This window comes from Cryptomeria japonica, chromosome 11, assembly GCF_030272615.1.
Source record: "Cryptomeria japonica chromosome 11, Sugi_1.0, whole genome shotgun sequence".
In the NCBI taxonomy this organism is placed as follows: Eukaryota; Viridiplantae; Streptophyta; class Pinopsida; order Cupressales; family Cupressaceae; genus Cryptomeria; species Cryptomeria japonica.
In genome coordinates, this window is record NC_081415.1 from 240,275,388 (window position 1) to 240,292,895 (window position 17,508).

Genomic DNA, 17,508 nt, shown 5'->3' on the forward strand with positions numbered 1-17,508 from the left:
GTCATTTAATAATTAGATATTTAGGTGAATATTATTTACTAATGTTTACCTTGCATTTAATAATTATTTTTTGGTAGTTGTTGGTAGTTGAACTCTACTACCCTTGCATATGATTGAGACACATGTCCATATCGTGTGTTCTCCTATCTATTGCCTTGCCTATATATGCAGACATATTGTACATATTATGTTATCTCAAAAAATCAATTCGTCTCTTTGGTGAAATATCTGTTTCTCTCTGTGAAGGTTATATTACAGGTTGTAGATTTTGGCAATGGAGTTTTACTCCAACATGGTATCAGAGCTGTCTTCTTGTGTTTCCTTCCCTTGAGTTTGTTTTTGAGGTCCGATTTTGGGTGGTTCGATTTGCAGTTGAGGCACTCATCATTTGATGCCCTAAGTTAATTACAGATCTCATTCACTTTCAGGCAATATATTCATGCCATTGCATTTGGTGCATCACCATCAGTCCTAGTTTTTATTTGGCATTTGAAATTGTTTCACAATTTTTTATTTCGCCAAAGCTGATTATCATTTGTTGGCAGACTTGAGGAGCTGTGTTCTTTTTTGCTTTCATGGCATTTCGTGGGTAGTGTTTGAGTGGCATCCTTGCTCAATTAGGGCTTCTTGGACGTGCAACATAGTAGGTTTGCTCTAGTTTTTGACCAGCCGTAGATATTGTTATTGGGCTGTCTAAAAAATTTGAAAGGGATTTTGTTTGTTGCATTCCTTGCTATTGCTGCGGCCTGTGCTTTTTCAAGTCTAGCGACCCTTTTATTGGATGAAGTCACTCCACCTCACGTATCTGCGGACTCTTCTCCTTCCGCTGGATTCTAACCTCAAGCGTCGAGCATCCAATCTCCTCATGCGGACCCATTCTCTGCGGACTCATACACTTTGCTAGTTTATTACAAAGCTGTGATAATTTGGGCAGCTCCTAAGGTTTATATTTAGGGTTTTCACTATATTCATGGGTGCATAAGAGGAGTGCGTGGCTTTGTTGGAGATTGGCATTCGGGATATTAATCCCAAATGTGGGAGAAGAAAGTCTTTTTGGCTATTAATATAGCCCGACCCTCACTATCTATTGTGAGCTTAGGCTCATGCGAACAATTGGCTAGTCCTTGTATGACCATGGAGTCTTGACTTGGTTCTTTGACCCATGTTTGGACCTTGTTGAATTGCTCGACTATGCTTGGTGACTTGGCTCATGGTGTTTGGTTTGGTAACTTGTTGACGTGGTGCGGGAACTCGCCACTTTATTGCATATCGCCTTGGAGGGCTTATTTTGTGCACTGGTGCTCATTGTGGTCATATGGGTGACTTGTGTTAAGCCCTCGACTGCTTGTTGGCACTTCACAAGTGCCTTTCTATAGGCCTTTTTTTCATTTTTACATAACTTTTGCAAACTAGATATCGACAGAAAGGTCTTTTCGTCAACTTCATAATGGACAAGGTATTTTTCAGATATTTTGCTATTTGGTGCCAAATGTTGTCCATTGAAGTTTGAATCTTGGTTTTGCACAATTTCATAGGTTGATCTCTATTTGTGATTTGATAACTGTATCATTGATGTAATCATGGGTTATGCAAAACATCCTTCTGTTTTCACTTTGACTAAGGATATAATTACGAGTCATGAGCAAAAGGGAATCATCACACACTGTAGATGGCTTAATCTCTTGCCTCATCTTTATGGACTCATTCCTGAGCCAAAGACACCATGGAAGCAATCAATTTTGGGAAATCAAAATGATCATATCATTGGGTAATTGGTTTTAGTATCAATTGTAGCTTCATCCATGACATCTACCCCAAGTTTAGAGGTATTTAGTGCCCATGCACAGTTTGGACCATTATTTGGGAGATTTTTGGAGATCCATGTGTTCCTCCATTCCTAGATAATCCTGCTTTAGATTGCCCTCTTCCACTTGGTGATGTTGACATTATTCCCTTTTATGATAGTATCTTAGAGGAGTTTGAGCATGAAGCAACACTTGAGAGTTATGATGATCCAGTGACTCCACCTGCAGTTCCTACTTCTCTAGTTGAGATCACACATTTATCTTTTGTTGGTGATTCGAATGAGAGTTATTGCAAGAGGTATCTATTTGTCTTCCTGATTGGGATTCCTATTTGCTTAACATTGGTTCATTGTTTGTGGAGTCTGACATTTCAGATTTGGGAGACACATTTGAGGGTTTATCTCTCCTATTTGCATTGTACATGGGTACCTAAAATGGTTGTGTGACCGGGGCCCATATTACATCTTGCTCATATTGCATAATAATCTCCCTGAGTTGCACCTAAGGGGGGTGTTAGAGTATATATGGATTTATCCTATTTACTTAGCTTAGGCATCATCATTTAAAAATCAGATATTGGGTGAATATTATTTACTAATGTTTACCTTGCATTTAATAATTATTGCTGGTTAGTTGTCAGTAATTGAACTCTACCCACCCTTGCATATGATTGAGATACATACCCATATCGTGTGTTCTCCTATCTATTGCCTTGCCTATATATGCAGGTGTATTGTACATATTATCTCATCTCAAAAAATCAATTCATCTCTTTGGTGAAATATTTGTTTCTCTCTGTGAAGGTTATTTTGCAGGTTGTAGATTCTGGCAATGGAGTTTTACTCTAACACTAGTTGCCTACCACTTAACTAACAAGTGCACTCAACCAATGGAAGCAAGACAACAACACAGAATGCATTAGATTGAAATTTGGCCTTGAGTAGGCTTACAAACATGCTCACAAGAGCACAGTTCATTGATGAGCCACGAGACCATTGCTTGCCCTTGAATGATAAACAAAAGAATAATTTTGAAAATTTCTATTTCACTCTTCTCCTTTGTCCCTGCTTTGTTTGAAAGACTAAAACCAGTTGAAATTTTCTATTTCACTGGTCTTCTTTGTCCCTGCCTTGTTTGAAAGACTAAAACCAGCCTTTTATTATTTTTGCCCAAAGGATCAGTTCTTATCCTCTAATGCCCTTTGCTTGGAGGATTCCCCCTCTTTTCTATCTGCATTCTCCTTTCCCTCAAGGAGTAGTCCCTGCCTCTCTAGAAGATCACTTCTATACTCCTTTCCTTTTTTCCCCTTTTGAATTTTCCTGGTGTTGCACATTTTGGGTATGATTACTCCTCCAATATGGCCTTCCCAGCCTTTTTTCCCCTTTCTTGACTGAATATGCTTAACTTGGGCACTGGCAGAGGAAGCCTAATCATTTTTGAATGGAAAATGTCAGCCTTGCTTCTTCTCCATGCCTAGACCAGCCTTTTCATCTCCATCTTCAATGAGTGTTTCAGTTCTTCCTTTAAAAATTACTGAACAAGCAAGATGCCAGCTCCAACAGACGTCAACAGTCTGCCACATGAATAAACGTCCATCCAACTAATATTAAGAGATGCCTCACAACATAAAATGAACAATCATGATAAAAAATAGAATAACAACTACCATATCAGAATGGCTCGATGCACTAGTGCTGCCAAGACAGAAAAGATGAAAGCATGATCCCCTTAAGAAGTTAGACAACAACCAAAAGGAATAAACATCTGCCTACATCACCTCCACTATAATGACCCCTATCGAATACACAAATAACAGACACAAAATACTCCCCAGCAACAATTTTACCTTTTTATAATTTTCTGCTACAACATACATTAAAAGGGAGCTTCTAGCTTAAAAAGATTATACTAACTGATATGTACTCTCTTGAGGGTTTCTGCCCCCAAGATAATAGGTTCATGTATGAAGGGTTTCGTCTCCAATGCACCCAGCTGCTGTAGGAATGCCACAAACACTGATATGAGAGTTGAATATTTGTTAATTTTCCAAAAGTCCCATATTTTCTACCTCCGTTTTGTAGACCCAGCTCCCAGCCATCCTCAATCCTGGTAAAGTCATTCCACAAATGGTGGCAACTAACTGACAACTGATTTCCTCAATGTAGGCAGCAAACTGAAGAACACTCCTGCAAAAGTATTGATTCACAATTAAGGGCAATTCCGATAGAGAGAGTAAGGGACCAAAAATTTGGACCCCCATGTATAAGTTGAAGAAATTTCCAAAGCTGCCCTTTTATAGAAGAACCAGAATTTGGAAAGAGAATGTTTGGACTTTGGAGATGTTAAAAATCACGACCTCAGTTTTACCAAGGTTGACCACAAGCTAGCTAAGTTCACAAAAGTGAGCAAGAACATTCAGTTGTTGCTATAAGTCTTTGGCAGAATGAGAGAGGAGAAGAACATCATTTGCAAAATGTAGAATGGCTATAACCACCTCATGTAAAATGCCACCATCATCCATGTGAGAATGTTGTTGAAGGAACTCCTCTAACTCATCAATGTAAATGCTAAAGAGGGTTGGGGAGAGAGGACACCTTTGTTTGATCTCAATGGTATTACTCACAAAGTTAGAAGGATTGGGAGAGGTACAGAACTGCCCAATAATTGTCTCATAAAGCCTCCAAGCTACAATCACGAGAAACTCAAGAATGTCAACATTGTGCATCCTTTGGAAAAGCAAGTGTCTTGGAGCTGAGTCAAAGACCTTTTACAAATCTATGAAACAACAGAATACCGTGGAAGATAGGGTGATGAGTCTCAATAATAGATTAGAGGGTAAAGATGTGGTCAATGATCTGGCAGTACAGGACTCTGCGAGGCTAGCCCAGACTCTATGAGTCCAGAGGCGGGTTGACTCTGCAGAGTCCAGAAGACTCTAGACTCGGACTTGGTCGAGTCTGGCCGAGTCTCGAGCCTCAGACTTTGCCGTACCCAGCAAAAAATAAAAAAACCAAAATAATAAAAAATGGTTTGTTTTAACTTGGACAAAAGGTGAATATTAAAAAATTAAAAACTCAGTTAGATGCGTTTAAAAACTAGAAGATCTGTCAGTCTAAAAAATATATCCTGGGCACATAACCTAGCAGCCAAAAAAGTATATAATACAGAAGAGGTATGACATTTGAGTGTAATTTAGTTTCAGTTTAGTAAATGACAGTTTTTTTGCTTGTTTTTGTTAGTATTTTCAGTGGTGTGTATTTATGAGTGCAGACTCAGCAAACTCGTTGATTCTCGAGCCTCAGACTCTGCCGCACCCAGCAAAAAATATAAAACAAAAATAATAGAAAATGGTTTGTTTTAACTTGGACAAAAGGTGAATATAAAAAAATTAAAAACTCAGATGCGTTTAAAAACTAGAAGATCTGTAAGTCTAAAAAATATATCCTGGGCACATAACCTAGCAGCCAAAAAAGTATATAATACAGAAGAGGTATGACATTTGAGAGTAATTTAGTTTCAGTTTAGTAAATGACAATTTTTTTGATTGTTTTTGTTAGTATTTTCAGTGGTGTGTATTTATGAGTTATTGCACTCAAGTTTGTAGTTACAATTGCCTTTTTGAATTCAGAATCTACTTACCATGGTCTGAAAATTAACATGATTTTAGAGCACATTGACTGAAAACTTTTAGGTCCTTGTAGGGAGTGCAGCACTACATGTTAGATGGAATTGTCAAAAGATTCACTACTTATTTCAGTCTTAGAGAGTGTGATAGTCTAGAGGGCACTTCTAATTCTACACCTTGGAAGTGTAGATTGCAAAAGCTATTGTAAGAAGTTGATTGACTTTTTGTGGAAGCTAAGACTGCACCTCCTAACAATCTTGTTTAATTGACTGAGCATAACAAAAAGTTGGCTAAGGCAAAGAAAATCATCCTAGTTTTGGTGAAAGACCATTTGGTCCCTCACATCGTAGAGAGGACACTATCATGAATACTTCCTGGAAGATGCTGCCAAAGAACAATCTTAGTGCCACATACAAGAATGATACAAACATGATGGCTGTTACCTTATGAAGATCATTAAACATCGGATCAACTTGTTGCTACAGTGGGAAAGGTCAATGATGATGAGTTGCTGTCCATAGCACTAAATGAATTCTTATCTTGGGATCCATTTGTTCAATCTGTTTGCTGTTGTGAGATGCTTACCACTTTTGAGAAGCTTTGGGATGATATTTATCCAATATGAGAACCTTCTTTTAGTTTCACTTCAAAGTAGCTTCTATTTGATGAGATTATTGTGTCTAAGGTTTATTAATTAAAGGATGCATGAAACAAGTTTTAAGTGCTTAAAAATCTTTGAATTTCTTGGGTTTTTCAATTTTCTGAGTCTTGGTCAAGTTTTTGCCGAGTCTGGGTGCCAAGCCCGAGTCCGAGTCAAAAATCAGCTTGCTGAGTCCGAGTCTTGTAACTATGGTTCTTCCTAGAGCTGGCTTGCCCTCGAGTTGTAAAATTACCTCTCTCTAGGCGCTCAGAAAATTTCATGTCCAACAATATGGCATAAAGTCTGGTAAATGTATGTCCAATCATGATTTGTAGTTACCAAGATTGGCAAGTTCTCTAGATTTATGAATAGGGTGAATTCAATGTTGAGACCAAGACTGCGGAAAGCCAGGACAAACCACCTTATTAAAAGCTTTTGCCAAAGTTGTGGACTAGAGGATCCACACCCTATTTGAATGAATTTTTAGTATGGAAGCCTTCACAATCTTCTGCTTTGCTGGTACATTACTTCAGAATGGCCCTCTTGATTGTACACACAGAGAAAATAGTAGATGGCGATGGGGTGGGGAGCATAAACAAAAATAGAATCAATATGCACCAAAAACATCTAGAACCTGATGTTTGCCTTTCCAAGAACTATAGAAAAGTCCATGGAGCAACCAGAAAGCTCTCCTCTTTGCCTTGATCATGATTTGCAACTGGAAACACCTAAATCAATTCCAGAGGTATCTGAGATAGATTGACTTTAAATATAATTATATTGATCCCTTGAAAGAAAAAACACATATTGATTATGATGTTTTATATCAACTATTAAATGCCTTATCAGTTCCAGGTGCACCACTTATATACCTAAATAGCACATAATATTCATTATCAATTTTTTAAATGGTTTTCCTATCCTCCATAAGAATTCTACATGCAAATTGCTTGAATCGTTTGATCAAGCATCTCCTTACAGGGTTTCAACTCTTGAGCTTAGAGTAAGTCTTGTCCAGCTGAAGAGCTGTTAAATGGATCTGGTTTAACCACCTTTGGACTGGAGAATCTAACGGTACTCTTCTCCTTATACTAAACAGTAACACATCGGCTAAGTTGGAAACTAATCAAATGTTTTAGTTTATGTAGGAGAGCTAGCTTTCTTATCTTATAAGACATGTATCTACTGTTTGCTTTTCTTTAGTTTTTTTGTTGCCAGATAACTTCACAAATTCCTTCAGTTTTTTTCTTGTTTTTGCAAATGGACTTTTAGGTAACACCAAGAAGAAAATTATAGGAGCAACACCCTAGTCAATTGCAACAGGTGTTGGTGAGCTAATTGTATTAGTTTATCGTATACTTTCTAATTACCAGGACTCTTGGCTATTAGTTTCGAGAATTTCTCTGTGTGAATGTGTGTGTGTGTGTTTTTCTTGGAGATATTGCAACTAATATTGGACCATTCCAGGTTTACTCTTAGAAGAATTTGTAAAGGAGAGTTTGAAGAATGCCCATTCCCTAGGAGACGTAGTCGAGACTCCAACGGTTCCATCAGAGAAGGATGAGGGAAGGATTCCATTAGAGAAAGAAAGAGAACACAATCACATTAAACCAATTGTTAAAGTAGAATTGGAGGAGATGACTACATCAGATGTGACAAAACGGAAAAGGTATGTGCTTTTTTGCAATATAGTGATATTGCTAGAGTAATGTTTTAAGGTTCATAACCAGAAGTGAAGGATGTTAGCAAATATCATGTTGTATTTCATATTCCAAATGGGTTATGAAGTTAGTAATGTCAGTAATAATAGTGGTCTGAAGTTTGAACATATTCCAATTGGGTTATAATGTTGCATATTCTTTATGTTTTTGAATTATGTTCATTTGTTCTAGTGGGATTTTTGAATTAATCTACAGTTGGTAGAATGAACCTAGAGGTGACATTTATTGAATTTGAAAATTAGGCTAATTAAGACTGTGTTGGCTGGCCTGCATAAGGTTACAAGTATTTTTGATATCTGTTGTTGCAATGCTCATGTAATCAATGGATACTTCCATGTTTATTTCTTAATTAGAGCTGAGGAATTTCTCCTAAATATGCCTTGAAATTGCTTTCTTCCACATGTAATTAAGACAAACTTTGTATTTTATGTTAAAAATGTTAATGTGGGTAAAACGTTGTGTTGTACATATTGGAATACTAGAATACACTTAAGTTGTTTGTCCTCATATGGGAACGGGTACACCGTATGTGTATAGGGTTTGGATATAGTGGTACGTTAAATTTTTTTCCCTTGGGTATGAGTACAGGTTTGTGTTGGTGTGAAGAGGGGTGTTTCCTAACGGATTTCCCTCTTTGTTGTGTGAAGAAGGCACATTATCTAACAAGATATTAGTTAGGCCCTTTTCACACATGTTCATATGTTTAGTTAGGAACCTAGAAATCTTTCTAGAAGGCCTTAGTTGTCATCTTATCTTATCTTTAGTTGTCTCATGTCATAGGATTAAGACTCTTGTCTAGTCCCATCTCTTAACCTTGCCTATATAAGCAAGACATATGTACATTGATCACATAATCCAATCCATTGTGCCCATAATCAAGCATAATTTTTCTCTTGTTGCTCTCTTGTGGAAGGCATCTTTTGGTTTTTGTAGGTGATATTGGAGAATTGAGTCCATTGGTGACTTTAACATGGTATCAAAGATTCAGATTTGCAAGTCGCTTCTCAAATCTAGGAGTTAATCAGGCTTGAGATTTTGCTGGGAACACTTTGGTGCAAATTGGATTGCACCTTCGAGTCCAAAAGGGCCAAATCTATAAGGATCGACAGTAAACTCGATATGCATTGGAGAAAATTTGATCTATTGTTTTTTTAGCGTCCTTGCCTTGTCTCATGACTTGCTGTGTGACCCACGTCATCACTATTTGGTACTGGCATTAGAAAATCTAGGTTAATCACGTAAACTTTGAATTTTTTCAAAAGTTAAAAAAAAAAAATTCTTTTGAAATTATATATATATATATCAGTCAAGTAAAAAAAAAACAAAAAAGTTTGCAGATTTGTCGTACTGTACTTTTAGTAGGGCCGTCGGCAATGTGTGCATTGCGCTCCACGGCTTAAAGGGCACTTAGTGCATACAAACCAAGAACTAAGCGCTTTGATGCAATGCTCGACAAAGTCATATGGGAGATCACACGCTGGCCCCAAGGGGGCTTATTTTACCTCCCCAATGCCCTAGATAGGGTTTGTTTTCAAATTTGCATAACTTTCAATCCAAAATGCCATTTTTGAAAAACAAGATATCACCAAAAAGTTCGCTTACTGAACTTCGTAGTGGCAAAGGTAATTTTTCCAAAATTTTCTGTTTGCTGTTTGTTTTCCCCATTGAAGTCAGATCTGTTTTCTCAACCTTCAAGCTCATAACTTCTCGCTTCAATCTCGGATTTTTGTTATTCCTATGGCATTGGAAAGGTATTCAAGAGATCTTTAGATCTACACATGCACTCTTTGCAGATTTTTTTCCAAGTAGTCAGAATTTCAGTTTGAAGTCAGATTTGGTACTTTGGCATATTCTTTTGTAAATTTGCAAAAAAATTGGAATTTTCTCTTGAACAAAGGGGCCAATTGCTTGTATTGTGAGGGGTAAATTGTTGTTCTTTCATTGTATTTTCTGATTTTATCATGGATTTGCCAAAAGTTGTTCTTCTTACTCCATATAACTATCATGAATGGAAATCACAAATGGAATTGTTATTGCTCAAATTGAAGTTACAATAGATCACATTTGGCATAGATCCAGCACCCGCAGGGGTTGTAGAAAGAAGAAAATGGCTTGATAGGAGAGTTGAAGTTCATGGTACTTTAATTTTGTCAATTTCTCCAAATCTTCAGTATCATGTTACATCTCGCACAACACCAAATGATATTTGCACTATCTTGGAGGGTCCCTTTGTAAAGTACGATAAGATGAGGTGGTGCAAGTTGGGAGAATGAACTCATCAGTCTTAATCCATCAAATTCTGACAATATCCCGAACTTCATCAACAAGCTCAATTCTATTAGGCTGTAGTTATGAGAATGTGGAATTGATAAAGAGGATGATCAATTGATTGCTTCTATCCTTGCTAAACTAGGTTCTGATTATTCAATTTTTGTTTCTACATTTTATGCTACTATGGATGCTCTAGGTACTACACACAATATGCCTACTCTTGATGCATTTACAACTTCACTCACAAGGGAACATGCCAAGTTGTTACACATGGGCACATTGAAGTCTTCCAAATCACAAGCTCTTATCTCACAAAATCCAAAGGCTGAATTCAAATAGAAAAGGCAAGAAGTAGAAAAATAAGGAATCTCAAAAAAATGAGCAAGCCAAGGAATCACCATCACAAAATACCCATGAGTTCTCTTCCTCTTCCAAAGGGGAATCATCCAAGAAGGGGAGGAAAAAAACGTGCATATTGCAAAAAGTTGGGACATAGTGAGCATAAGTGCTCTAAAAAGAAGATCGATGAGCCGACACGCCTCGAAAGCACAAGAGTTGCAAGTGGGATAGAGAAAATGAAAGGTAGAGCACTCTTAGCATCCACAAGTCCTGAATTAGAGAGACGGCTCCTTGATTTTGGAGAATCTCATTTATATGGCATCATCTATGGGTATGTTCTCTTCTTTTGAGCCTTATAATTCACAAAACATTTTGATGGGTAACAACACATATTTGCGCGTGTGTGGGAAAGGTTCATCTATGGGTGTGCTCTCTTCTTTTGAGCCTTATAATTCATTAAACATTTTGATGGGTAACAACACATATATGCATGTGTGTGGGAAAAGTTCTATTGACATGGGAGAAGGCACTTTCAATGATCTACTTTGTGTTCCATCCTTGTCAACAAATCTCCTTTTTGTCTATCAAATTGCACATAGTGGACAAAGTAAAACAATTAAGTTCACTCCTAATTCCCTATACATTAGGGACTTGGAGACTAGATAAATCATAGCTATTAGGAAGGTTGATCATGCATTTCATTTGCATTCTTTTTCCCATTTTACTTTTGATGATGATACTGTTCCATTGACTAATATACACACTTGTGCATCAAGTGTGAATCATGTTTGCGAGGAGAAGTTTGGTCATTTGAATCTTGGTATTCTTGAGACTAGTATTGAGCTTCCATCTTCTATACTTCCCGCTTCTTTAGATTTTAGTGTGGCCATGGCTTCTAGTACTTCTATTTCGTAGGAAAATCTTGCTTTGTGAGATGATTATTTGATACAAAGTTTGAAAACTCGGAATCAACGTGGACTCGACAACCCAAAATAGGACTCGGACTTGAGACAAGACATAGACTTGACAAAAAACTTGGCTAAGACTGAACAAAAAAGAAAATAGTAGTTTTACCATAAAAAAAGAAACTAATTCATTTAGAGAACATTAAAGCCTAATATGAGTATCAATTCATCATAATTCAAACGTTACACATGTCATATGATCTTCAAACACTCAATATTTGAAATTTCATAATTCATATTCATAGTTTCAAAATTTCAAATGTATAACAACATCATAAATTTATAAATGTTTGCATATAATGATATGTCAAAATGAGAAAAACAACCAAATACAATCTACATCTTCCTCTTTCCCCTTCTAATGTAACTCAATTTCTTAGGTGTCAAACTAAAAGGTGCTACAATATAAAAATGATGACGAATTGTTTCTTCAACATTGTGTTTTTGGATCTCAAATGCTCCTCTCCTTTCCTATTTTGGTGTTCAGCCTTGTTTTGGTCAAGATTGGACAAAAAAAAGGTAAAGGAAAAGTTACTTTTTTAATGTTTTTTTAACCTCCCTAGCGGCCCGCAAGTGGACTCAAGAGTCTATGCCCAAAACTCGGGAGTTCGAGTCTGGGACTTGGAGAGTCCTAGGGGGAGACTTGGATGAGTACTCCCTAGAATTCTTTCAGACTCTCCTCGAGAGTCAGTGGCAAGTGGACTCAACTAGAGATAGGACTTGAGAGTCTGGAGAGTTTTGGAGAGTCCTCCAAGATTCCTCAAACTCTGATCACGCCGATGAGTGTAAGTGTTGAGATGCACTGGAGTCTATGTACCAAGCATAAAACTTCACATGATCTGTAGGTCTTTTTGCCATGAAAGGGTAAAAGGCAGATTATTTTTGCTTTGAGCGCTTTGCGACATTAGCCTTAGGTTGAGACCCTCCCTACTTCTACTGTTCGAAAGCCAAAGAATTTTGATAGTCCTTTATCAAGTGACCATACTTGTGGCAATAGTTACACTTGACTTTCTTCTTCTTCGAGCTATCTTGAGACTGACTAGGGCCTTTCTACTCAGAGGACTGTGATTTCCCTTTGTCCTTAGCAAAATGTTTTGCTGCGAAGACTTGTTCTGTGGAGGACGAAGTGGCACTGCTACCAAACTGTTGTTTCCAACGATCTTGCTGCAAAAGTTTGGTGGATAACTCTAGAAACTTCAAGTCAACATTAGTTGAAGTAATGTTGAGTGTTTCTATAAAGTGCTCATAGGATTTAGGTAGACTCTTCAGGGTGATGACTACCATTTTTTCTTCCTCCATTTTCCAACCAATTTCTTCCAGCTGATCTCGAATGCCCTAAATCTTCGTCAGATGCTCCTGTAAGGACATACGTTCATCCATCATGATACAAAATAGTTGGTTCTTTATAAAGTACGCACGACTCTTGTTTGATGTCTAATGGAGATCCTTCAGAATAGTCCAGATCTTTGCAACTTTCTTACTGAATGGCACTTGAGGCAGTCGATCATCAGTAATTGAAAGTTTGATAAGCATGACCGCTTCCGGGTTGCGTTTATCAAACTTATTCTGATCTTGTCCAGTTACGGTAGGACGAGACTCTTTACCCAGAACAAGATCATCTAGGCGACGATATTCAAAGATCGTCATCATCCGCTGCTTCCATGTGTTGTAATTTCTGCCATTAAATCATTGATTGCCTTCCAAACATTATGTTGGTCAAATACGCCATCTTGCACGCTTTTCGAGATAGAAAACAAGATTCACTGAAGAGGTGAAAAATTGATTTTTGAAGAGCACAGAACCCAAGGCATGGATTCCAATGTAGAAATTGAGGCAGATTCAGGTACAAACTTCGATACTTGAAAGAAGTACGATTGACACAAATCCCAAGGTATAGATTTTGACAAACCCAAAAAAATTTGACGAAGACCCAAAAAAGTATGGGAAAAACCCACAAAGAATCTAGTCTTAAAAATTATTTTTGGCTGAAAAATCAGAGGGTTTTCTACAAAACCCTAGCCGTAGAAAATCAGAACCCTAGGTTACCCAAAAAAGGGTCAAAATCCTAGACGGAAAACCGCAGGTCAAGATAAGACAAATCATGTCACCGGAAAAAGTTGTAGGTTTTTTTTTCGGTTGCAAGAGACATGACACAAACTCTCATCATGCACAAAATTGAGCTGCTTACAAAAAAATGTTGCAGAAGATACGTAGGTTGTAGGAAGACGGAGGGTGGTTGCGTGGGTTTTGTCGGGAAATCGCAAACTGCAAGCCGTGATATTAAAAAATTGCGTGAAAAAACATAGGCCTGACGTGACGCGATTGTAGACTTCACATGAAAACAGAGCCACGAGAAATTAACTCGAACTAGGGAGATCATGGCCTGAGACATGCGAAATCACAAACCCTTAGTTGGCAAAAGAAGAACAAACGCGAGGAATCTTGTGTCTAGCCCACACAAACCTAGAAAAATCGAAGGCCACAAAAGAATTTCAGACCCTAAAAAATTCGTTTTTCAAAAGTGAAAAAATTTCGTTCGAAATTTTTAGAAAAACAATTTAATTTAATTTTTTTTTGCTTTGATATCATGTTTTGGTAAAATATTGAATGAATTAAATGAAATGATCAAACGATCATTTAAAGAATACAACAACGATGTTTCCAACTTTCTATAATGAAACTAACGTCCAAAATAGAAGCAAGCTATAATTACATTAAATTACATTATTGACCATTAATAAGAACTAATAAAGATATTATTCTAATAAACAATTCTTGTTCAAGATCCACTTCTCCATCTTCTTCATCAAAAACATCTTCATCCTCTTGATTTTCAACGTGAGTTTCTTCTAGAGCCATAAACAAAATCTCATCACTCTGAGATTCTTCATCACTTCCTTTAGATGAATCACTTTCCTCTTTTGAATAAAGGCTCTTTTTGGATTTCCAAGTCTTATCTTTTGCTCTATACTTCTTTTGGTTAAACTTTGGCTTCTTTTCATAACTGCTGTCTTCATTATTCTCATATGGACATTTGGTTGCAAAATGTCCAACCTTTCCACAGTTAAAACATTTAAGAGGCATCTTCTTCTTTTGTTTGTTGAATTCCTTCTTCAACTTTTTTATAAACAAAGCTTCTTCTGAGTCTGAATCATCATCTGAACTATCACTTGAAGCTTGCTCCTTTTGTTTACCTTTCTTTGAAGCTTTGAATGTAGTCTCCCTTTTTGAAGACTCTGTGTTTGTTCTCATTTCATATGCAGTCTATATACCATGGAGTTTGTAAATGGACAATTTATCAAGGTCAACCATCTCCTCTATGGCTGAGATCTTTGCATCAAATCTTAAAGGTAAAGACCTTAAGATTTTTTGAATAACCAAACTATCATCAACCTTATCACCAAGACTCTTAAGAGAATTCACTACTTCATCTACTCTTAGAAAATAGGCTACAACATTCTCATCATCTTTCATTTTCACTTTCAAATTGCATCTTGTGAGTTTGAAGGTTAGCTTTCTTCACCTTTTCATCTCCTTCATAGGCATTCATAAGTTTATCCCGCATGGCTTGAGTAGTATCACAATGCATGACTTTAACAAATTCAGATTCCCACAGTGCATGACTTTAACAAATTCAGATTATGACAATTCACTAAGTATAGAATTCTTAGCCTTTGCGTTGCTTTAAAAAGCTTTCTTTTCATCAACAATGGATGAAGAATTTTGAGGAACTATATAGCCCGTCACAATGCAATTCCAAACATCAAAACCAATAGACATCGAGTATGCTTGCATTTTGACACACCAAAAGGTGTAGTTAGAGCCATCAAACAGAGGAGCTCTATTCGTTGCAAGTCCTTTGAGTGCATTCATCTTAGTGTGCAAACAGGATCCACCCTCAAGCTTTTAAGCTTTAACAAAAGGCACTTGCTCTGATACCAATTGAGAATCAAAAACTGAGAGGGAGGGGGGGTGAATTAATATTTGAAGAAATTAAAACTTGAAACCACAAAGACAAGCATAAAATATGAGAAATAAATCAGAGAGAGTCAGATGCCAAAAATTCTCGTAGAAAACCCTTTTGAGTAAAAAACCACGGCATAAACAGGCTCTTATTAATCTCAACAAATGGGCACCAACCCAATCAATACAAAATTGAGCTTCAACTCACAAAGGGCACCAACCCTTCAAAGTACCAACTTCTCAACATCTGAAGCACCAACTTCAAACTTTCAAAACACTTTTAATTATATCTGATTAAGTTGAAAATATATTATTATTCACTTTGCTGCATCCTCTGTTGTCATAGAAATATGATTCTTCAACTTTTAAAATATAACTCAAAGATCACTATCTTGTCCCTTACTATTTAGAAAACTTTTCAAAAACACTACACACACTAAAAATGCAGACTTCATAATATTCGTTCAGCCCTCTCCAAATGTCATGCACCCACAAATGTCTTGATTCGTATCAACTTCAAGAAGCACCAAATTTTTAATCAACACAAAATGATGATTTCTGCACCCCGTTCTTCATGACAGCTCAAAAAATACCCTTCCTTGTGCGCAACACCCTTGAATCATCTTAAACAAAAACGTATTTGTATCTATATCACCACTCACACTCTCAAAATGTAATGTCCCCATTTTTTCTAGCCTCTTATGAAGTTTTAGCCTTTTGGCTAAGTGGAGAAATAAGGAGAAATTAATTAATTAATTTCTTATGAAGTCATGAAATAAATTAAAAATTAAAAGGGTGACTTTATATTTAATTAATTAATTAATTAGTGACTTAAAATAAAATAATTAATTCTTTAAGATGAATAAATATCATTTCTAGAATCCTCTAGAAGTTTATGAGACGTATGGAGAAAAAAGATAAATAGAGGTTGAGCCTCATTGTATGATCATTGGAGATTTGGATTATGGATTTGATGAACTGACTGATGCTTTGCATTAGTTGAATCTTTGAGGACGCAAACCTTCAGCAGATTGATAGAAGGGCTGGACGAAACCCTAGTTCTTCATCTTGGGAGTGGATTCGTGACGGAATCTACATCGGCACCTAATTTGTGAAGTGTTCTTTCGAAGACAAATTTGCATCTTTCGAAGACAAATTTGCAGCTGAGAGGAAGATATTCCGGTCTTCCTATTTGAGCTTAATTTGTGGCCAAGGGCCAACTTTGCTTAGGTTCGATTTTTGAGAAGGGGTTGAAGATCGTGTTAATGTTTGAGGATTTCATTCCTTTCAAGAAGCCGTTAGCACCTGTTCATATCTGAGATTTAATTGCAGGCATCTTTAGACTGCCATCAATTAGGAAAAAATCACAATCTTGGAAAATACATCAGCTATTGGTTATTTTGACATCCAAGTGTGCATCGATTGTTAAAGGAAGCAAGGCGAACTCTCTAGGAGCATATTGAAGGGGATATAATCAGAGTTCGGCGTTCTTTCAGATCTGAGACAAATCGGGTTTCTCCATCAAAACCCACGATTCCATATTTATTCCATCATTGGAGCATCAATCACACAAAGGAGGGCAGCACTAATGTTGGCAATAAAGGGCGATTCCCTTGGGGGTATTTTGAAGGGGTTTTAAGGAAGGAATCAAACCCAAATTCAATTCTGAAGATAAATTGATCAGACTGCTGGGACACATGAAATTGCTCCTAGGCGTCCATATTGGTATCGAATTCGGCTCTTGTCACTAGCATCTTGATTTGAGGGAGTGAGTGATCATTCTTGGTGAAAAGGGGAAGAATTAGAAGCTGTCAAATTGTTAATTCTGAGACCTCCATTGTAGCAACAGGGGCGATTTTGGTAAAGTCTTCATTTTGGCACAAAGGAGGCACAAAGACCATCGATATTGCTGGTTTCTTCATCTACACAGCAGGGCGCTACATTCAGGTTCTCTTTGGCCTTTGTTACAATGAGTTTTTAGTAATATATATGTGAATTCTTGCTGCTATTAATACTCAGAAAATTCTGAGTCATGTTCGTTTGTAAACCAATGTTGGCTATGGTTTTGACATTGTAAGCAGTCTATTGTAAGGAGGAATAAGGTCTGAAATTAAGTCTGAAACATATTGTAACAGACCTGGTTATTAAATTGTAAGTCTGAAGTATGCATGACATATGT

General features: G+C 37.0%; 1 protein-coding gene across 1 annotated transcript in view; it reads left to right on the forward strand.

Annotated features, from left to right (window-relative positions):
* The window catches only part of LOC131064019 (uncharacterized), a 46,433-nt gene that overhangs the window by 16,278 nt on the left and 12,647 nt on the right, over nucleotides 1-17,508 (forward strand). The window contains exon 4 of the mRNA XM_057998044.2: nucleotides 7,538-7,739. Within this exon, the coding sequence (XP_057854027.1) occupies nucleotides 7,538-7,739 (202 nt within the window). The remainder of the gene's footprint in view (nucleotides 1-7,537; nucleotides 7,740-17,508) is intronic.